The 23,898-nt window shown below is 41.6% G+C and overlaps 2 protein-coding genes across 5 annotated transcripts; both read left to right on the forward strand.

The window, feature by feature from the left end:
* The first annotated feature begins 421 nt into the window (after positions 1-421).
* Positions 422-13,193, forward strand: LOC306912511 (protein phosphatase 1 regulatory subunit 3A). Of its 4 annotated transcripts, none has more exons than XM_079488798.1 (5): positions 422-1,353; positions 7,393-7,446; positions 7,630-7,726; positions 8,799-8,825; positions 10,536-10,674. In XM_079488798.1, exons 1-4 carry the CDS (start codon positions 524-526, stop codon positions 8,823-8,825), a joined length of 1,008 nt encoding a protein of 335 aa, XP_079344924.1. In that variant the 5' UTR covers positions 422-523; the 3' UTR covers positions 10,536-10,674. The 4 variants fall into 4 exon arrangements, with proteins under 4 accessions (XP_079344924.1, XP_079344922.1, XP_079344923.1 ...); XM_079488799.1 differs by having other exon boundaries at positions 423-1,353; positions 7,393-7,443; XM_079488796.1 differs by lacking the exon at positions 8,799-8,825 and having other exon boundaries at positions 10,536-13,193.
* A 2,847-nt stretch (positions 13,194-16,040) lies between these two features.
* Positions 16,041-20,203, forward strand: LOC306912782 (putative G-protein coupled receptor 173). The gene is made up of 2 exons (XM_079489241.1): positions 16,041-16,705; positions 17,794-20,203. Exon 2 carries the CDS (start codon positions 17,939-17,941, stop codon positions 19,136-19,138), a length of 1,200 nt encoding a protein of 399 aa, XP_079345367.1. The 5' UTR covers positions 16,041-16,705; positions 17,794-17,938; the 3' UTR covers positions 19,139-20,203.
* The last annotated feature ends 3,695 nt before the right edge of the window (positions 20,204-23,898 follow it).

Consider the following 23,898-nt stretch of genomic DNA (forward strand, 5'->3'; position numbering starts at 1 on the left):
CCGTCTCCTCTAAAAGTAGGCTAACGTCAACAATGTGATATAACATCCGTATAATAAAATAGTGGAGCAGTGGGCGTGTAGCCTTCTGCCCGAACCAAACTACACACATGGGGGGGTAAGGGTTATACCAACTTTAGACGACACATTTGGGCCACAGACAGCGTGCCGTGCGGGTCAGTGCTAAAATTAGAGGTAGCACAGTTTCCTCCAATATAGCTGCAGCCTGCAGCCCAAACTGCGGTGCGTAACGTGCGTACTAAGGTCATGTATGTAGAGCAGAGGGACTGACAGATGATCACAACGGCTGACCGGCGTCAACGTCAAGGTACTGGAGGTAGCGCCCATGGGTGACAAGCAACGCCGCACGCACGTCCTTTAACTGACTGCCTGGTGTAAGGTGGGTGTGTACGTGTGTCCTGACTCCTACTACTCTATGTAGCCTACTCTTCTGAGCGCACGCACCCGGCACCAGCACGACACATTAATTGCCACAGCTTCACCGAGAAAGAACCGCTGCGCAAATATGTCTTTCTTAGCCATCCCAAGCCAAGAGGGTCTATTTAAGACGGTGAGAGACGGCAGGGCAGCCGAGGAAGGAAACTCGGATGAAGATGACAGCGAGGAGCAGGAGAACATCCGTTTGATACCGAGATCATCCCCGATACCTAGAAGGCGCGGCGCGTCCATCTACGATGAGACCATTGAGTACATGCGGCTCCAGCAGGCTGGACTGATCAAGAGGAGCGTGTCCTTCGCCGATACAACAGGTGGAGATCTGGTCGAGGTTAAGGAATTTTATCAGTTTGATTCGGATGACGAGGACGCCGAAGCGAAGTGGGAAAAGGAGGAATCTCGGTACCGAAAACTACAACAAGAGCCGATTTATAATGTGAAGCCAGAGTATATTGCCAAGTCCAGTGCCGACCTGGAAGCGGCAGTGATGAAGAATAAGGTGGAAGTTGAGCTGTTGTCTCCGGATGAAGACGAGCCACTTGCCTTCACCGGGATCATCCGAGTCCTTAACGTCTCTTTCAAAAAAGCGGTTTACATTAGATCAACCATGGATAATTGGGCTTCTTATTTTGATTACCCAGCTGATTATGTCCAGGGTTCTCACGAAGCTAACACTGATAAGTTTTCTTTCAAGATGTCTTTTGCACCACCGTATAACACGCACGGCTCCCGCATTGAGTTTGTGGTTCGTTATGAAACCTCTGAAGGTGATTACTGGGCTAATAACTCTCATTGCAATTATGTAGTGACTCTTCTCCTGTCTTATGATGACAATTCGTCTCACGATAAGTCTGACCTGCGAGAAATAAGAGGCATCTTGAAGCCACCAAAAGACTACAGGTAAATATTCTGTCCTGTCCTGCAACTGCAACTTTATTGTCACATCAGATCACACAGGTGTCAGGTTTACAGGTGTATTAAAACAAAAGTGGGTGAAATTCTTCCACATCTCATCACTGCCGTTTCAAGAAAGGCGGAAAGAAATAGAGAGACAGAAACCTAAAACAGGTCAGATATAAATAAGGGGGTGTGAAATAAATATAGGTGCAAGGCTGCAAGCATGTATGGCCTACTGTGTACACAACACATACTGTGCAAGGTTGTTGTTAAGATGGCAGGGGAGCGAGGGCAGTTAAAAATAGCAGTAGATGTAATATATCATAGATAAGGTGCATGGTTGAAGGATAATATAAATAAAATTAGGCCTTAAAAAGCACAAGTTATAATAACAATGGATATATACATCCCAGTGTTAAGAGCAGAAGCATTTTACAGGCTTGTCACCACATATCTATCCTTTTCATCAATCGGAAAATATAAGATGGGGAAGGTATCTTTCTGTTGTAAGCATGTTGCTCCCGTGATGAGAACCTGTCCTGCATGCCAACCTGTCCATCATTCACAAACAAGTTTTTTACAGCTAGGCCACATCTGCAGTTTACTGGACACAGTTCTATTCATGGCGTGTTCTGCTTTTCTTGTTAAGTATTATTTAGATTTCTGACACCACCAAACAATAAGCCTAGACTTAAGGCCCCAAACATTAAAGCTACTGTAAGATACAGAGCTGCCAGGAATGGATAGAAGACAGCGTTTTGCTGAGGGCTTTAAGGGCCTATAATAAGCCACATACTGGGTGTCCAGCTTGATTTTGACTGTGGTTCAGTCTGGAGGTAATTTATGGAGTAAGAGGTCATACATTTAAAATGTCAGAGCAGTCTGTTGACTATAGAGAGATAACATAGGATATGTGTGTAAGCTAAAATAAAATAAAATGTTTGAAAAAAGTCATGCAGTCAGATAGCTCAATCACAGTCTTGAGTCTTCAGATTTTGCAAGGGAGCAAGTACACACCCCTCCCAGAATACCAGTCATCCAGTGGTGTGTCATGTACGTGTGTGTGTGTGTGTGTGTGTGTGTGTGTGTGTGTGTGTGTGTGTGTGTGTGTGTGTGTGTGTGTGTGTGTGTGTGTGTGTGTGTGTGTGTGTGTGTGTGTGTGTGTGTGTGTGTGTGGGTGTGTGTGTCTGTGTGGAGGGGGGATCAGAAATAGGAAAAGGAAAAGGGCAGGTGTCATTTTCATGCACCAAGACTTATTCTACCCTTGACCTTTTCCATCCCTGGACATAGAGAAACTAAAGCTGACATCAGTCAGACCAGTCAAATTTCAATGGAAAAGTTTGACAAAGTAAAAGTCATTTGTGTAGTCTAACTCTGGCACACACACACACACACACACACACACACACACACACACACACACACACACACACACACACACACACACACACACACACATGCAAAGTTCCATGTTTGAGCTTGTAGATCGGATATTTTCTGCAAAGATACGTAGTGTAGAGAGGAAAAAGGAGGCAACCTATTATAGACTTCTGGGGGATTCCGATCGGTCAACCAATTACATAGAACATAGGTTTTAAGTGGTTAAACTGAGAGGAAGATTTTAAAAGCATAATTTACTGTTTGGGGGTGTCAAGTCAACTCACATGATGAATAGAGGGTTCAAACTAAACCCCCAAGCTTGAAGACCTATAAAAGGACCGGATCTTTGAGTGTCCAGAATATAAACTGATTTAGTTGATCTGGGTCTTCTTAGCACCATGGGTGCTAAACAACAGAACAACAGAGGAGCTAGATGGGTTGCTAAGGGTGACCTGTTGATTGAAATATGGGCGATGGGGAGTAATGTACTGTAATGTGTGTGGTAAAGATAACAGTGGGATGAGACTGTAAAAATAGCAGCAGATGTAATTACATAATGTACGGTCGATGGTTTAAGGAAAAATCTATAAAATGAGGCCATAGTCATATTATACCCAGAAGAAAATCCTCTTTGGTTAGCCTAAATTGTATTAATTTAGCCAATGTCTTGTCAGTATACACAGGTATGTATGTACCCCCCATTTCTGGTAAACAAGACATAACTAACCTTGAAAACCAGCGACATTGTGCAACATTTCTTGAGAACACTGCCTGTACCTTTACAAAATGTTCACATAGTATGTGAAAAATGTGTATGTTATATACCTTTTACCCTACCTTAATTATTAAATCTAATAATGAAAGTAAGTCGGGCTCTGATCGGGCTGAAAAGTTGCCCATATTTGGAGTCATAACTTAAGTCATAGATATGTCATCTATGACTGAAGTCACACGCTGGCCATTAAGTCTGAGATCTACATTGGAGCCATGCCATTCTCACGTGGATCCTGAGATCCACATGGTTTATTATTATTATTATTATTATTATTATTATTATTATTATTATTATTATTATTATTATTATTATTATTATTATCATTATTATTATTATTATTATTATTATTATTATTATTATTATTATATTATTAATCCAGGTAAGGTTTGTTGAGCATTAATGCTCTTTTTCAGCAACGCTTTCCTTCACACTGTTACAGACATAGTGACACACTCATACACTCTTACACACTCAGAGCTTCCCAGTTCAACCACAGTTGTTCGCTACTGAGCAGTTGGGGCGGGGGGGGGGGGGGGGGGGGTTGACTTTTGACTAACCTTTATGTACCCTGAAAACTGAAAGTGCAATACGCCCTGCGAACCTCAGGAGTCAGGACCATGGTTGGTGACTATTCAGAGATCTATTTACGTATGTACCTCTTATCACATGCTGATCATCACCTTGGTCTTGAGTTCGGTTGGCAACCTTTGGAGTATAACTGCCAACGCTTCTTCCGTCTTACAGTAATGAAGTATGTGTGAAAGACATTTCTAGACAATCCTGTCTTATTTCTGATTATTACATTTCTTCTCCCAGTATCAAGCCTCGTGCTAGAAACTAAATGCTTATTATAAGGAAATTACACAGGTGTTAAGGTGCGTGACTTTTTTAGTGAATAAAATGTTATTTTGCTCAATCTGTATGATAGGGTATGTTAAAATTAATAAGTATGTAAGTCAGAGAGGCTTGAGAGAGGTTGTAGTTGGTCTATCTGCACTTCTATTGAAAAATATTGGGAGAGGAGGCAAGGGGTCTGGGGTAATTCTGGGGATGATAATAGTAATAAATATGGCTGCCTGTAAGCAGCTAAGACGGGGTAAAACCCCAAAAGAAAAAAAGCTACGCAATATACACAATGAGCTATATAAACATTGATGACTGAAAATAAAAATCACCCTTGTGTGAAGTGAGGGGCGCAGCTCTTATCATCATACATCATCACATTCCGTGCTCAGCCAATCAAATCATCACAAATGGGCTTGCCCATGTGGGTTTTAATTAGATTCTACCCACGCCCTAGGTCAGCCCGAACCTGATCATTTCTGTGTGGTTGACACGGCATAGGTAGACTGGAGATGACGTCAGTTTTTTTTGTTACGCTGATTGGCCGTTTGTTTGTCAATGCTGTAGTCCTGTAACCAGAGTCAGACTCATTTGCATTGGAAATGCAATTTCTGTGACGTGGCTAAAAAAAGGCCAAAAAGCGTCACATCCATATATGGAGCTGAGTCCAGAGATCTAAGGGTGGCAGCGGGGGCAGTGTCTTGAGTGTACAGGGTTTGATGAGGGCCCAGGTAGGGCCGGGCCTTAAGTTTCGGGCCTGTTGAGTTTTCGGAGGCTGCCGGCGTGGCTGCACTAATAACTTTGGGGTGGGCCCGTCTAGAGTTTGAATGGACAGGTATCAGTCAGAAGGGAGACATCGAAGAGGAAGGACAGGTGGGGAGGATCAACATATGGAATGTCAGAACAGGTCAGCTCCAATATGGAGATGGAGGCGTGACCATATATGGAGGTGTGACGTGACACACGGAAATGCAGGTTTTCATAGTAAATGTCGCTGTAGGTTGAAAACAACTACAACTTTCTCCTTCTCCATGTGTATCAGAGGAGCATGTGGTTGTCACTGCCCTCAGTGCCCTGTACAGGACAACAGAGCGAAAGGGAGTGCAGAACTTGAGAGACAGAAAACAGAAAACAAAAAGATTACTCCCACACACATAGTCATAAATATACTTGAATTGTCTCCACCAGGCCGAAGGCATGGGGAGAGAGTATGTTTTGCACTCCGTCCGTGTGTGTGTGTGTGCGTCCGTCCGTCCTTCCTTCCGTCCGTCTGTTACCAGCTAATCTCCGGCACCGTTGGCCCGATCCATGCCAAACTTTGCACACACACTCTCTGGATGCCAACGACGAACCTCTGCCCCAAATATTCCTCAACGGCCTGTTATAGCTCCACCATGAGGCCGATTTAGGAAAAACACATTTCTGTAGATTACTCGTACACATTTTATCCATACATCACACAATTCGGTATACACTATCTCCATAGTCATGTGATCAACACGGATCTGCACCATTTCCCATCTTCCTTCCTGATTGGCTCCATTTCGAACAAAATGCCACAAATCACAAACACAGTGTGCAATTTACGTGAAATTATACACGCACTTTTCCACTAGGCTGAGGACGACATGACACAATTTATTTTCCAAACCAGCCTCATGGTGGCGCTATAACAGGGCAATTCCTGTTTTTACCTATAACTGCATCGATCTGTGTACAACTTTGTATGCGCACTCCCTAGAGGCCATGGAAAAACATTTTCCCTGCATCCCTCCACATCTGCCGGTTATAGCGCCACCATGAGGCCGATATTAGTCGCACAGATTTCATCCAAATCTCATGCAAATCGGTATACATGATCTCTGTAGTCATGTGATCAAGACGAGTCTGTTTGATTTCTCAGATTCTACACTGATTGGCTAAGATTGCCTTCCAAAGTCTTCAGGAGTGGCCCGTTTTGTACAAAATGCTGCACATGTCCTGCTCATCCAGAATTCTATCCTCAGAGATGCTATGAGTGATCTGGCTCTGCATTTCCTCAACAAAATGAAGAAAATTGTTGCAAAAAAAAAGAACATCACACACACTCCTATCCTCCTGGTGGAGACCTGTGCCCAGAGGGGCACTTTTTCTAGTTTGTTTATATTTTGTTCCTCTGATCTTTGCCAAGATATTGAATTTTATCATATTTAGCTTATTTCTATACTTTTGAATATTGTTTTGAGGAAACCTAGGGAACTAAGGGAAGAGTTGACGCGACTCACACAGCCACAAGGAGCATATGGTCAGTGTAACAGGCTGAACCACCCGGCACTCCTATTTATGAATGTTTATCACCTGTGGGAATTATATTCACTCTACTGCACCAGTGTTATTATTGTGCTATTAGGCTACTTAAATACCAGCTGTTTGTTTGTTTTGACTTTATGCCCAACCTCTAGTCTAAATAGACAACTTGCCAGAATGTGAACCCAGGCATGTTGAGTTGAGTACACCAAAATTTCATGTTAGAAATGTTGAGTATGGACTATGGGACCCCAGCATCTAGAAACTGCCGGATGCTAACTTGCATATATTGAGCAATTTTCATAATTGGCATAATATGTGACCATACCATCAACAACCTACATGTATAAGGAAAAACAAATTTAAATGTCATCATCATAAAAATGGCCATAGCCGTCAGCACAAATGTGATGTCAGCACATTTGGGCATGTGGCTATGGCCGTTTTTAGCCCAAATGTGTTTTTGCCTTCTATAAGTTGTTAATGGTATGGGCACATATTATGCCAATTATGGAAATTGCTCAACATATGCAAGTTAGCATCCGGCAGTTTCTAAATGCTGGGGACCCATACTCAACATTTCTAACATAAAACCTTGGTGTACTCTACATGTCCGGGTTCACAATGGGGCTCTATGGGGTGGCAAGTAGACTAAAAATGTGAAATCCTAAAAATAACAGATGTGATGTTCTTTTGGGTGTTTTCTTTTGTCTGTTGAAATGTAAGATATTCTAATAAGAATGTTACTTCTTTTTCAGCACTGACGATTTCAATTTTGAGATAAACCGCAACGGGGATGATGATGATGATGATGAAGGTACAAAATAACTTCTAATATAACATTAAATGTAATCAAATATGATGGTGTTTCTTTCATACAATTTTATATTTGTAAATGGAAATATATTACAAATGTAGTTCTGTGAAACATAATCATTGATTTTTCACTGCACAAACCAACTATCATTCCAAAATATTTTGTACTTTAAATTTACAGATCTCCCAGGGCCATCCAGTTCAGATGATTTCAGGACTAATCCCATCTGCCCAATCATTGGGCAGATGGAACCACCACCCGAGATTGACATAGAGGTAAAGGTATAATATGATGGACCAATACAGATGTGCTTTTCATGTTTGCTATGAGTGCTACAGGGAGCACGTTTTTCTTTTTTAGGATGACAGGGGAGAACATTAATAGTGAATGAGCCAAGTGTCTTCGTGTTCGGAGTCATCAATCATGTTCCAAAAAGGCAGATGCATCGATAGAAGCAGGCTTGAGCCCCGAGAGTTACACCTGAGTGAGGCATAAAAGCTATAGCATAATAATAGTACACAAACTTTGTATTTCTAGGGTAGGTCAATAAGAACAAAACAGACACATGATGATGCACTCCTGGATTCCGCAATCTGTCATTAATGTACCATGGACTGTTTTGATGAGGAACAACAAATGTAATTGATTGTTGCTTCCCTTTTTGTACAGAGCCTCCGGTACAAAGTCTGTACATAAAATACAGAATGTACAGAAAATTAAATCTGCGATAGCACTTATCCATGACATTAACTACAGTATGTGTAATGACACATGTACACACAACAAACACAACCAAGATGGCAATTCATGAGATAGATAGCACACAGTTTGTTTACTGTGTCTGTCATCAGAACTGACGAGATAAAGATTTCACAGAAATGTGAAATGCCAAAATGTTTGACCGCCATTAAACCCTAAATGAAAAGGATGACCCTGAATGAGGACAATTCATTAATTATTCAAGTCTATTCCTGTCGTCCTAGGAAAAAAAAGGCCTACAGGGAGATTTCGAACAGAATTTTTGCATTCAGGTTTTCTTTTAAGAGTTTTAGGACTACAAACTCTCATTCTACTCAAGAAATGAATGGCGTACTATGCCAGCAGAGGAACCACCTTCAGTAAATTGCTAGTTGGATGATTTCAAAGTAATTTTAATTTGCATGCGGTACAATCCCTTTTAACCGTCATACATGCTGAGTGCAATATCCCTTTATGAAAATCACATATATCACAATAATTATGCAGCATAATAATAATAATAATAATAATACATTTTTATAATAGGGAAAACAATCTAATCGTCCATTTGTTTACCTGTCATTGGCTTATTGGTTATATTGTTCACAGCTCATTGAAGCTTCAGCAACAACTTAGGTAATGTCTGGCTGCACCGCTGACTGCATGACTTTCATATTATTCATATAATTACAGTGGCATGCCCAGTATTCTTGTCACTTTCACCATTTACTTAACCACTTAAACCGTATATACTTAGTTGCTCTGAGTCCCCCAGGGCTCTATAATAGGCCCCCTCCTGTTTTCGCTATACACTAAATATTTTTGTCAAAGATATATCCGATCTACAAGCTCACAACACATTGCAATGCGATGTGTTGTGAGCTTGGGGATGTGCTATTTCCCAGAATGTTCAACCCAGGATAGACACTATGGTTCAAGTGGTTAATTACTCATAATTGTGGTCCTATTTAATTTGATTTCACGATATTATGAATATTCAAGTGACTCATTTGTACTTCGGATAAATTGTCGCTTGCCGCCAAGAACTGATTTCCAAGCTAACAGCGCGTTCATTCTAATTTTTGTTTGTTTCATTGTTGTTGTTAGTTGTAGAGAAGTCAGTCGCTCTCCCTAATATAACCTAATCAAAGTGGAAGGAGTTACTTTTATTTGATTATAGTTGGAGGTTTTATTGCAAAGGTTGATGTTTTGTTCATATTTTTTGTGTTTCACTTAAAGGAGCATTCAGTGATTTGGGTGATTTGGAAAACCACCCAGTCCACCCCGGTAACAAAATGTGCACATGCACACGCTCTACAGTGGGGGGAAGTGCAACAGCATGTGCACCAAGGCCCGCCCCCACACATGATTGGAGGAAGGCCCCTCTCATCCTGATTGGATGAAGGCTTTGCCACCCGCCACCAAAACTGAAACTAGGGTTTTTTTGACCCCAGGGGCTCACTGGGGACAGGGAGGAACTCCTTATATGGTCAGCACACTCTATAGTAGGGGGGATTATCCAAATAAAAAGAAAAAATAAGTGATATTTGAATGAAGCGAAATCACTGAATATACCTTTAATGTCTATGATGTCTATTTCATCGACTCGAGTCTTAAACAAAATGTTGGCATGGTTAAAGCTACAATCCAGGACTTATTTAAATTAATACAATGTTATTTTTTTTTTACAAATCCTTATGGTAGAATATGTCAATGAAATATAGCTATACATCTGCAGTAGTGCAGTGGTTGACAAATTAAAATGATTTGAAGTTGATGGTGCACCAGTTTGAACACTAGATGCACCACCACCTTTACTGTAGTTCAAAGATCATCTGCTGGGAAAGGAAGGCAAAACTTGGATTTGGATTGTAGCTTTAGGCCTAATATCATATATAATCCATTGTTATAATTGCTTTTTATGATTTGAGTGGCAAATCACGTTTTGGTGAAACAATTACATCGTCACAAATATGAAATATAATGAGGGAGAGAGTGGTTTTTGTGTTGCACAGCTCGTGCAGAAACTACATTTGTTTTTGGTTCAGTGCCACATATGTATATCACATCAAACTGGAAATCATGGGGGGGGGAAGAAAAAAAAGGATAAAGTTGATTTATCAGTATGCTGAATTTCTGATTTAAAAATCAGACATTCTCAGTTCAGTTCTCTAGTGGTTTGTATCTCTTCATAATTACATTGTTGGCATGAAATGCACCTCACAGAAAAAAGCATTAAGATGCATTACAATGCTTTTCCCCTGTCTGCATGTACTTTTTGTGTATAAAATAACCTTTCCTCTTTGTGTTGATACTCTCATGGCTCTCACCTTATTCTTTTCACAGACAGACACCTCATCTAGTTCCCGACTCCCACACCACCCAGAGCCTCCATCAATTGATGATACACCGTCCACTACCACTGTCTCCTTAGGTGAACAAAAATCACCTTGTGTGTCTTCTGAAACCACGTCACATCCTTCTGATGACAAGTCGTCCATCATATACCAAGCCAGCAAACCCATTCAGCCAAATGAGCCAGGGCATTTGCACAAACCCCAAAGTGAATTAGTTAACGAAACCTTGGAGCAACTCAAAGACACTCATCTCTGCACATCGCTCCCTGTTTCAACCTCTGACCCAGTACACCTAGATGAATGTAGCACCCATTCAGCCACAGATGAGCAGATAGGGCTCTCCACACTCACTGACCCTCAACCAGACATTGTTGCCAACCCGTCTGTCACCGAGATCCCAGCCCACACACATTTAGATCAAAACACGGCCGAATGGAGCTTGTTTCCTTCATCCTCAGAGGATGTAAAGGTGGATGCAGAACATGTTTCCATGGAAACGATCGAAAGTCTCAAGCAAGTGGTTAAAGATCCTATCACAGAAGACAGACCTCAGTTATCTATTATAACTAACGGGCTTCCGGATTCTACATTACATTCTTCAGAGGATCATTCAAGATCAGACCTCTGTGAGTGCGAGACTAAAGATAGCCTCCAAACAGACATGCCCCAACCTCCTCAGGAGCAGATGTTAGATGTGTATGTTGAGTCTGATGATCAGTTCATGTCCCAACCTCCTCAGGAGCAGATGTTACATGTGGATGTTGAGTCTGATGATCAGTTCATGTCCCAACCTCCTCAGGAGCAGATGTTAGATGTGGATGTTGAGTCTGATGATCAGTTCATGTCCCAACCTCCTCAGGAGCAGATGTTAGATGTGTATGTTGAGTCTGATGATCAGTTCATGTCCCAACCTCCTCAGGAGCAGATGTTAGATGTGGATGTTGAGTCTGATGCTCAGTTCTTAAGGACGGAAGACAGTGGCCCACAGACAGAATCAATGGAAGCACTCGACATCTCCTTAGCTTCGGGAGACACTCTCTTACCATCAGCTGCTGACACACTGCCCACTGCCACTGTGACACTCGATGAACGGCCACCCTGTGCGTCATCCACAACACCTCAAACCACAGATGAAGAGCCATCCACTGTGACCCAAAACAGAAAACCTACAGAAACACCCAAGCCATCTCTGACCTCAGAGGTCAGTACGGTCCTGGAGTCAGATGAACAATATGAGGGTTTGCAGCCAGACGATGTGATGAACCTGGAGAGTGATGAGGAACAACACGTATCCCCTGTTCAGTTCAAAAAGCCACCAACTGTCCCAGGGTGCATTTCGGAGGTTCCTCCATTCCTCCATGAGGTTTCTGTGGGGAAGGACGAGGTAGCCCTGCGACACAGGGCTGCATGGCACGAGGAAAAGACTCCGTCCACCATCTTCTTTCCTGCTGCAGAGAGTCAAGTACCTCTAGCAAGTGAAGCTGAGAGAGAGAAGGAAGACTCTCACCAGGATTCACCAGAAATATTACCAGAGAACCTACCAATCCAACCTGTGTGTGGTCGGAGGTGGAGGAAATGGATACCATCCATTGTATTCCTGGGCGCTGCCGGCTTACTCGCTATACTGTTGGAGGATCCCAGTATTGCCCTTGTTTTCGTGGGATTTTTTTTAATCTCACTGTGTTTCTGATTATGTTACAGTTTTCCTACATTGACCTAAACGCTGTTCTTCCATTGAAGTGCCTTTTCATGATTCCAAAAATAAAAAGCAAATAAGTTAGAAGCACATTAACTGCTGACGCAATTTCTGTGCGTGCTTGTGTGAGTGTGTAAATATATGTTCATGGATAGACAATGATATGGAACATCCAACATTATTGTGAATACCAGTATCTATTAGACATCCATTACAAGGAGTTACTTTATGCATTGCCAAATTAAATACAAAAACGATAGAACACTTGAAGAAATATAACAAAGGCATAGGCTATATTATTATTATTTAAAAAAATGTATGAATGTGCAGAAAAAGATAATAGGCCAACAAAAGCATTTGTTCAGTGCAGTAATATAACAAATACTGTTGCAGAAGTGTTTTGCAATTGCTGTATTGTTTATGTAATATTGGAAATTAAATTCTACTGGACTAAAATACAAAATAACAATCGCCGGCTTGTTAAATAAAAGATTAACTAATTGGCTCAAAAATAACTTTACCCCCCCATTCTGATTTATTATATCTACCAGGGTGAAAATACAACTCAAGTGCACTTGAGTTAATTCTTAACTCCTCGTAGGAGATTTTTTCAAAAATAGATTTACTATAAAAAAAACTTTTGTTTACACACGCACACGCGTGCACGGCACACACACACACACACACACATGGTTCTGCTAGTAACCTCTAATAACTGATATATATATATTTGTTTAGTTCACTAGTCAGAGAACCACACCATCAACAAGGATGCAGCGTTGTTTACTGAAAGCAGTGAGAGGTGGATTGCTGGAAGTTCTGTGAGGGTTGCTGACCCTGTCGTCACAACATCACTGAGATGAATGCAAACGATAAAAGCCTGGGTATGGAGGCTATACTGAGATGGTGGATGGAGACACCTAGGCATCTTGAGAGAGACACAGAGAGAGAGGGGGGGGATAGAGAGGAAGAGGAGGAGTGGGCAGAGGAATACATGTAGGTGCAAAACTGAAAGGGGTGGTGGAGAGGGATTCTAAAAGCACAATGGCTTCTGGGAATTTTAGGTTGGGTTTGGGTTGGGCCAATTACGCCTGAGATTGGCGTGCAGGGAGGAGTCGTCCTGAACAGGTGTGGTTCTCTGCCTCCCGAACATCAGTTGTCCCAACACTGTGAACATGTCCTGCAGGAGAATTACCCTGAAGAAGGCAACTTGTTGCCGAAACGTTCGAAAAATAAATATTTTTTTATGGCATCGTGACTACGATCTGTGCAGCCTCTTTCCTTTCTCAGTCAAAGTTTTATCTCCTGCGGTCAGCACCTCCCCACTACTGGTGTGCGCTCCTACCTTTTTGTTTTTTCTGCAGGAGAATTACAAAAACAAATAAAAGATTTGTATGATGCTCTATACTGTAGATATCAACATTAGAGAAGTCATGTGTACTGACACTTATATTCAATAAACTGTGTTGTAGTATAGGACCCGAGTGCCTGTTCTTGTTTGTAAACATTGTAAACTAGATGTTTCACAAATGTACAGCAGATCCAACCTGCAGATTGTGTAGCAACCTCACACATTGATTGACGTGGGACGTGATGTATAGTTTTTGCAGTGCATTGCCATAAAATACAAAGTCTAACATTCTGCAGATCTACTTGTCTTCATTTTGCCGTCTTCCTCTTCCTTTAACTACACACTTTCAGAAATGTGCTTCGCAACCACTGCATGCACGATGATGATACAAGGGAAGTGAGGACATTTTAGGAAAATATTGTGCAAACATGGCAAAAATACAAACATTACAGTCCTTACTTTCAAAGGTACCATCCCTGTTTACTGCATGCAATATAATTTAGGTGAAGATGTTACATTTAGATCTCCAAGCTTTCTCTGTTGGTTAAAAACTACAGCAGATTAAAAACATGGCAGTCTAAGAAAAGCATCTGCAGCCAAACAAATTCATAATGTGTTAGATTTAGGTGTGCCCAAAGCCAACATTGTCAGTGCACATTGACACACCTAAACCTATTCGCCACAGTGAGACTGTCCATCATTGACAGTCTCACTGTCACTGAAATTGATAGAAGAAGGTAGGACACCTTCTATCAATTACATTGTGTACTATAAAGTAAGGACAAACTTATGCAGCCTGCCATGTATTTTATTTTTTACAACTTTATTTAGCAGTTTTTATGTTATAAACATGTACATATAGCATACAAAAACCTGCTGTATTTTTTAACCTGAACTGGAAGCCAAACTACTACATCAGACTTGTCCCCCATTTAAGTGGTTTTAAATCCCACTGTCTGTCTATAGTTAGTCCACCGGCATCAGCGTACAGTATGTCTTTTAAGGTGGAAATACACAGAGCAACATGAACCTCATGAGCCTCAGACAGCTGCCAAAGGTCACACATTGCAGTGAAGTCAATGGTGTCTTGCTACAGGGGTCAGAGCAGCCATTGTAAACAGACCAGGCTCAGGGGCTGACAATTCCAGGGAAGCCCCCTTAAGCCATCCAGTTGACTGATAACATACATATCACATTGATAACATAGCACAGGCTATTTCTGATTATATACTGTGGTACGTTTTGACCTCATTACTGTATGGATGACCTACTTCTGGTCATGACATTACAGGCGAACATTCAGCAAAAATAGCCTGCACCCTTATTGAGGCATAACTGATAACTCCTCACAATGCTTGAGCTTGTACAGTACAACATGTAGATCGACTATTTTTGGTGAAGAGGGGGGAAAGGAGGGGACCAACTACTTTTATCCACCCATTACATAGGGGAAGGACACTGATTTTTCAATAGGCTATTAAACAGGGGTCTTCCAGTCTCTCCAGCTCTTTAATAAACATAAAATAAAAATTCTGTTGGGTTGCCAATTTCATCCAAGTCATCTGAATGCGTTATATTTGCAGGGGCAAATTGGAAATTGGATCCTATAACCTATTAGGATGGATCATCATCATGTATGACAAATGCTGAATTTGAAGAATCGACCTCAATGTGGCAGCGGTGGCCGAACGGATTGCGGAGCGGTCTTGATACCGGAAGGTCGCCAGTTCGAATCAGCTGTCCGACACGTTAAAATTACCACCGCTGAAGTGCCCTTGAACAAGGCATTGAACCACTACGATGAAATGTTCTATGAGCAGGGCCTGGCTGGAAACAAGTTCTTGAGCTTAGCCCAGATACCCTGGGTAAATATAGTAATCATTTAATTTCATGTCTGCAGTGTTATAGCTCTGAAATCAAAGTTAATTGCCTAAATTAATTCCATCAAACGGAGCACTGTATAGCAGTCATCTTATCTAGAAGCATTCAAGTAGGCCTATACTGAACTGAACCTTAATTCTTTTTTGTATAATGTCGCGTCAACTTGTCATGTATGATGGTGTCTATCAGTTGAGAGAGGTTTAGAACAAAGCATCACTTTTATGTTATTATGGCTGACACCCCCGCCTCCCCCCCCCCCCCCCCCTCCTCTCTCCTCGGTGTTCCGAACAGAACCGACAGAATCCGCGAATATGCGAGCTGCCTCCTTGCAAGCAGCCATAATTGGTATTATTCCGAAATAATTCGCTCATATACCATATATACCAAATAATGTTTTGTCGCGGTTTTGAGACGAGTTTGCGATGTGAATTGCGAGTGCCAATACTGGATTTGTTGAAATTGTATTTTTTCATGATGACGGCTTTTATTATGGACTATTGAGTCTACCTTCGCTGGACAGCAAAACAAAGACTGCACATTAGCCTACTGTTTGGGGTAAATAATATTTATAATACCTATAGACTCCAACATGGAAAAAAGAAATGCATCGAGGCTTTTGTCTCCGTGGACTAATTGTTCGAGGGCCATTGGTCTCTCTACATGCCAAGACTATGTCCATTGATGGGATGCGCGATGTTTTTTTTTCTCCCCAAAACGTTTGTGGGTGGGTTATTATAAGCATTGAAAATCTGACATCATTTGGATATACGAACAGAAGATGGGGGTTCTTTTTATCTATCTAGTCTTTTTGGAAATACATCTTCGACGTATAGCATCATAAAATCCATGTTCTCTCGGGTGATATTACATGGATGGAGACAAATTCAACACATCATTCGGTCTCCGAAACTGTAAAAGGGTGGGAGTGAATGTTCGTCTATCTTAACAGTGGATCAACCATAGCATCCCCATCCTGGATTTTTTTGTTTGTTTGTTTTTGGTCAGCTGTTGATTATTTGATGGCCCGTATTATGTATTATATTTGTTAATTGTAACTCAATTTGATTTCCTTGCGAAGGATTTCTATTTTCTGCATAACAGGTGTTGTTTGACAGCACAGCAACGAGCATGAGGCTCCATGATGTTTTTCATCTTCATTTAACAAACAGTCGAACAAAGCGACTCGCATCATCTGTGGCAACATAAAGAAGATTACATTCAGAGATGAAAGGTAGGTTGTCACACAGTGACACAGACATCATACACACAAAGTAGCGCTTATTTTGACACCTGTTCCAGTTGTTTGTCACTTGAGGCTACATGGCTCAGGCCTAGCAGTCATACAGGCCAGACATAAAAACATGAAATGCTGTTTTTGTCAATGTGATTAAAGTCTGCTGCTCAGGCAAAACACATACGGCACAGGCCTACATCAAATCAAAATATTTGCATGGCCTATAGCAGCCGACAATAGACATATAGATCTCATGAATTTTGAATACCTCATGTCTATCAAGTAAATGTATAATGTTAAACAGTTTGTATAAACTGCAAATTACTGAAATGTAAGACATTCTGGTGAAATCTCTCTTTAAACAATGGTGACTTGAGATTCCTTGCTATAGTACATTGGAATCAGGCTAGGCTATTGCTAATGTTAATCACTAAAATAATTTCCACCCCTTGCTGATTGAAGTGTCTGGCACTTAATATGCAAAGTTAAACCAAACCGGCCACCTGCCTGGCACGGAATCATGACATAAATTAATGTATTCTGTGTTAACCCTACAGATTACTTATCTGACTCTCATTCATTCACACAGAGGAGCACAGGGAAATCATGACAGGTGCTTTGCTCATTTACATCAGTGTTTATTGGACCTCTCTGTGTCTAGCGTTGCTTGTGTTCTGTCTGCTCCGTCCCTCTGAACACCCCCATGTATTCACTCAAACACCCACACTTGCACAAAGTATGTGAGCTGGTGTATCTTAGCAACGGGCAAGGTAATTACTGAGAGAGCCAAGGAGCTGGCATGAGCTTCTGATCTAAGCCCAGCCGTAGAGAAACGCATAACACTCCACTTTGACAGCCATGCTTTTTTTTGTTTCTTAACAAGGAACGTACCTTTTGTTTTGTGACAGCGATGATTAAGCCTAATTTATTATTAGAAATCATTAGATCGATAAACTCACAACGCTTTGCGGATGTGATGCATTGTGAGCTTATAGAGCTGCTATTTTCGGTGTGCGACACCGTTGTACGATGGCGCATACATTTGACATAGCCTTCATCCTTTGTGTGTGTGTTTACATTCACAGGTGGTGACATTCTGGATAAAGGGAAACGATGAGTCTGTCATGTAGAGTAGGTCCTCACAGCCCCTCCGTGTAAGAAGAGAGAGCTGTGGTGGATCCAAGGTGCTGATAAAGGTCCCCTAAACGCAGCTCTGGTGGAAGTGGCAGGATGGCCAACCAGACCTTTGCCATCGATGGCCCTGGTAGCCTGCTGGCTGTGCTCGCCTCACAGAGTGGACTGGCAAGAGGTGGCAGCACTGGCAGCGGTAACAACAATAATGGAGGAATCTCTGCCATGGACGTGTCTGCCTACTTCAAGCTGGCCTTTCTGGGTTTGATCATCTGTGTCAGTCTGGCAGGCAACCTCCTGGTCTCCCTGCTCGTCCTACGAGACCGGGCGCTCCACAAAGCCCCATACTTCTTCCTTCTGGACCTGTGCCTGGCCGACGCGGTCCGCTCCGCTGCCTGTTTCCCCTTTGTCATGGTGTCCGTCCACAACAGCTCGGCCTGGACGTACAGCGCACTGAGCTGCAAGGTGGTGGCTTTCATGGCCGTGTTGTTTTGTTTTCACGCTGCCTTCATGTTGTTCTGTGTGGCCGTTACACGATACCTGGCCATTGCCCACCACCGGTTCTACGCCAAGCGCATGACCATTTGGACCTGCGCTGCCATTATTTGCATGGTATGGACTCTGGCTGTCGCAATGGCTTTCCCGCCCGTCTTCAATGTGGGGACGTACAAGTTTATCCGTGATGAGGACCAGTGCATCTTTGAACACCGCTACCTGAAGACCAACGACACCCTGGGGTTCATGCTAATGCTGGCCGTGGTGGTGCTGGCCACGCACGGCTTCTATGCCAAGCTACTGTTGTTTGAATACAGGCACCGCAAGATGAAACCTGTGCAGCTTGTGCCAGCTATCAGCCAGAACTGGACCTTCCACGGTCCCGGAGCCACAGGTCAGGCCGCGGCTAACTGGATCGCAGGGTTCGGCCGTGGTCCCATGCCACCAACTCTGTTGGGCATCAGGCAAAATTTACACAACCAACACCGGCGGCTGCTGGGCATGGATGAGGTGAGGTCAGAGAGGAGGCTGGGCAGGATGTTCTACACCATCACCCTGCTCTTCCTGGTGCTCTGGGCTCCATACATAGTGGCTTGCTTCTGGAGGGTGTTTGTCAAGAGCTGCAACATCCCTCACAGGTACCTGTCCATTACAGTGTGGATGAGCTTCGCCCAGGCGGGAGTCAACCCCATCTTCTGTCTCCTGCTCAATGAGGAGCTGAGGAAAGTACTGAGAGCCCATCTGCCCACGTACTGGAGGACTAAACAACACCTACCCCAGGATGAGGCCTACTGCATCATGTGAGAAGATGCAGGATGATTCATTGATGCTTCTAATGATAGCGAAGGGTTTCATGCTTAGAAGGGAGATTTAGAGAGTAGAGGTAATTTAATGCACCTTGATTAAGTCTCAATGTCTGTTTTGTTGTTTTGTACAACATGTCATGAAAGGTTGCCAACAAATGCAGGCACAGTGCCATTTGATTGAGAATGTTAATATTTTAATGAAACGAGTGACCCTTTCTGGTCTATGGTGAGTCCAAAAAGGTTTAAGTTGGACCCTTGTGACATGTTAAGAAGACATTAAGGGGGTTGTTTTTTCATGTACTGTATGAATAATATGTATGAAAGATCACGACGAGATCACAACAATCACCGACCGCACCAATTCAATATGACTGATGCCATTTTAAAATAATGTTGCCTTATTTCAGCAGGACGCCCCCTGCAGCTCTTACAGAGAATGACACAAAGCAGAACCACAAAGGGTTGAGAGATGGACAATTGGTGGAGAATGTGGTTCAGTGTGTTACAAACTTTCAAAGAACTGAAAGAGTCTTAGGGGAGACCGCTGTGATTTTTCTCCACGACGTTCTAATGCTTAACTTATGCTCACATTGTATGATGGTGTCTCATGGCGAAAATATTTACGTCATGCGACACCGCCGTACAACAAAGTCTGAATCTGGCTTACAACGGTTTTGTCTTGTCATGAATCTTTGGTCTGAACTAGGCTTTACAGTATACTATGCTGGACGCCTTGTTCAAGCTAGCGATTCAAAGTAGCCTGAACAAAAAAAGAAAGAAAATCTAAATGGACACTATATTCTTGGAGACATTTAAATAGCTGTGGTGAACCCAAATCCCCTAACATGCTTGATTTTTTGGGACTTCATTTGGGGTGTGTCAGGTTTATTTGTTTCATAAATATTGCCTGTTTTCCTTTCTTTGTAAACAATACATGTTAAGCAGATGACACTATTTTGAAATATGACTTGATTTCATATTGTACAGACTGTACAGGATAATATATTCCTGCTCATGTTTTTATAGAGCATTTACGGTACTTTGTGTGTGTGTGCGTGCGTGTGTGAGACGGGAGGGAGGGAGGGGGTTATGATATAATAAAAACAGGTTTAAGTAACATTTAGACAGTACAAATCGAACCTCATTTTCTTGTCTTAAAATCACGACATATGGAGCAGGCAGTTTATGGAAATTACTTTTTTGAAGAGATTGCTGCAACTGATAATGTGTTGATTTTGATGCCAATGCACGTTCCTTTGAAATACAGATGGATAATGAGATAGACAACAAAATTGCAACTCTGCCGAGGGAGTTTAGTCTGACCTGAATGGTGATGTATTACTGTATGTGATATAATAATCATAATAATAATAATAATAAAAAAAAAATACTAATAAACACAATGAAGTTCTAGGGAATACTTCTAAAGTATGGTTAAGGTTTCCTCAGATTAACCACTTAAACCCTATACTTAGTTGACCGGGGTCCCCCCGGGGCTCTACACTAGCTCTGCTAGTATTTCAATAGCCGATCTACAAGCTCAAAACGTGCAAGCTTGCAGATGTGCTATCTTTGCTGAATGTTCGCCCCAGAAATGGAACACATATAGTCATATAGGGTTCAAGTGGTTACAACATTTAACAAATTAAGTGACTCGTACAGCATAATGAACAAAATATGAATGTCATTGGGCACGCTGCCATGAGCTTAGATGCCACTATCTGTGTGTTTGGGTTTACTGGGCATACACAATAAATATCTGAGCTGGACTTTGGCTTGGGAGATTTTTGGTGTATGGGGATATAGGCTCAGACAACACTAAGTCCTCAAAATTAAGATTTCTGTAAGCGAACATGTCTGACCTGTGTGTCAGGCATATTATGCATATTTGTGCAATTTTCTAAATGTGGACACTTGCACTGCATACTGTATTAGCATGCATTCCACTGTATTTCATAGATCCAAGACTTTGGGATTTAAAAACATGTATAGATGTTGATATGGAACGATATCCTGAAAAAGTGACGTGACACGAGGTCCATGATTTCTGCGTCTGGCATTCCTTTGCAAGATGATTTCCTGTATGTGTACAGTTCAACCCAGGTGGTGCTTTTATCCACTCATCAATAAAGACTCTACTTTTGATGCATTTGCAGTGTCGTCGTGGTTGGTCTACCACAGTGGTTCTCAACCAGTGATCCACAGTCCACAACTGTTTCACAAAAAGTGTGTCATGGGAAAATGTTTTCTAAAATATTTAAAAAGATATTGTATCTTTGTTAAATATATAAAAAAAAAAATGTTAAATAATATTTCATATCAAATTTAAGAAATGTTTGTGTGGGGGGAAAAAGCTTTAAAGATGGATTGCCATATGACTTTCTGATTTGTACAGTATGTGTATGGAGTTGACATGACTCTAAGTCAAATATACCCCTGGGTGTGGTTATAATATTCAAATATGTCTTCCCCCTGTGTATTTATGGTTTCTTCCTGAAAGCTGAATACCTTTGAGTCAAAAGGCCCAATCGAAATACACCACTTTAGTGACACACTAAAATCATCCCCTCCCCTAATCCCTCCACCATTATCAAACAGTTGTGGGCATGGCTTCAGTTCAGGTGGGTGGGTTAAGGTGAAAACCAGGTATACTTAATGAACCGGTGGGCGCGGCCACATAAAAACATAATATTAACACTTTCTGTACACTTTTGAAGAAAAATAATATTCCTCCTAGTATAATCATAATACCTGAAATGTTTTAGGCTGGGACAAAATTACGACACTCTTTAAAGGAAATACTGACTGATAAGCAGCACTATGTAACTTTCCTCTTCTACCCCAGATTTGAACCCTGTTTCATAAAATACACAGACATAAAACACATTACCATCGAGCTAATAGAGCCTGCCTGCTTGTTCGGGGGATAGATTGAATCTTGACCATCAGGTCAGAATTCGTGTCAGATCCTGTGTCTACTGTCTACTGTCTAGATGAGACATGACCTTTGACAAGATATAAATGTCTCAATAGAAGAGCAGGGAGACCAAATACAACCACCCCAATTGTACACAAGATATAATGTATTCATATACTCACAAACTGAAAATATATTCATAAAAATAGTTTTATAGTGAGGCTTTAAGGGCATGGTATACTTCATTGTGCATGGTGCTGTGCACCAAAAATAGCGGATCTACATCACGCAGATCAATGCTGTGGCATGTTGTGAGCTTGATCTTTGGTACTCGACATCGGCACGCAACAAAGTATAATCCGGTATAATCTGATTTTAAATACGGTATTCAGTTTTAAGATCATTAATGGTAATATTAAAAGGGGAGGTCGGTGGGGTAGTGCCTGAGGATTGTTCGAAATAATGTGTGGTGACTGTGGTCCATGGATAATAAGCTTGAGAACCACTCATGAAGTGCTTGCTGTTAGAAACAGACTGAATACTGTATAATCAGCTGTATTCAAATGCCGGTCTCCTGTGGGAAATCAACATCTAGTGCAACAAATGTCTCTTGTTTGTTGGAAAAACATGATTTTTACACTTCCCACTGCAAGAGGGACTGGGGTTCTTAGTATAATTAGATTTTCAATTGGAACTGAAAATGTAACACCTCGTACCTTTGTCAGTCCCAAATCAAACAATGTCAAAATGTGTATGACAATGATTGTGATTTTTATTCTGGACAACACAATTATTTCTATATTTTTGTTCTGGGACGGAAATCACAGAAATGCTGTTCAAATCCAATTGAAAATCAAAGGCTACATGTCAATGACAGGATCTGTTGGTGCGTGGAAACTTGGGAATAGAAAGGTACAGTATGATGAAGTCATCAATACAGTTAACTTATAACTGTTTAACCGTCTACCATAACTAGCTAGCCTCTTTCAGAGCCAATTGAAACGTCTAAAAGTGGAAGTGAATGTCTCAGTCATATGTCATAGATATGTAATATAGATGACTGGAGTCATAGACTGGCCACATGGAGTCCGAGAGCCACATGCAGCCACTGTTACTACTAAACAACTCAAAATCAACTGGAACGTGTTGGACGAATGTACTATGGGACCCAACACACGGGCATTGATCACGAGGGCGTCCTACAGCCACCTACGTAGACGTACTAAAGAAAGATGTGGAGGCGGAAAGTACTGTCGAGATGTATGAATTATCCAGATGACTGGATATTCCGCTGGAGGGCTCGTCCTAGATCGACCCAAAGAGAGAGACATTGGCAACATTGAATCTTTAAAAGGGACATATTACTAAAAAGATCATTATTTCCATTAACAAAAGATACTAAATGAATAGGGAGAAAATGATTTTAGGTTTTTAGTACTTTGGTGAAACTACAGTGGGTGGATGTATGACAGTAGTACCCAATGATCATCATCTAGTAGGAAATAGGCCAGATCAGTCCAAATTGATATGCAAGAATATGTTGGGGTGTATTTGAAAAGGAGAGGAAAATGAAAAGATATAGGTTAAAAAAATCCAAGGATAAAACACAGATAAAACAGCAGTACAAATTTCCATTATGATCCGCTCACAAAGATAAACGTGACAACCCACGCATGTGGCAGTCATACCATAAAAAAGCCAGTTTACATAACACCGCATTACACAATGACATAAGAAATGTATAAAAAAGAAAACGGCTCATCTCACACGGGGGCCTTATCCAACAGTCGAATATAGCTCAGACCTGAGACTACATGAGAAACAACTTAAACATTTGCTGC

This window comes from Electrona antarctica (genome assembly GCF_951216825.1).
Source record: "Electrona antarctica genome assembly, chromosome: 2".
NCBI classification, from domain to species: domain Eukaryota; kingdom Metazoa; phylum Chordata; class Actinopteri; order Myctophiformes; family Myctophidae; genus Electrona; species Electrona antarctica.

Coding starts and splice junctions, on each gene's coding strand:
- LOC306912511 (XM_079488796.1), top strand. CDS start 524: ATGTCTTTCTTAGCCATCCCAAGCCAAGAGGGTCTATTTAAGACGGTG. Junction 7,447..7,629: donor GGGGATGATGATGATGATGA/TGAAGGTACAAA, acceptor CTTTAAATTTAC/AGATCTCCCAGGGCCATCCA. Junction 7,727..10,535: donor CACCCGAGATTGACATAGAG/GTAAAGGTATAA, acceptor TTCTTTTCACAG/ACAGACACCTCATCTAGTTC.
- LOC306912782 (XM_079489241.1), top strand. CDS start 17,939: ATGGCCAACCAGACCTTTGCCATCGATGGCCCTGGTAGCCTGCTGGCT.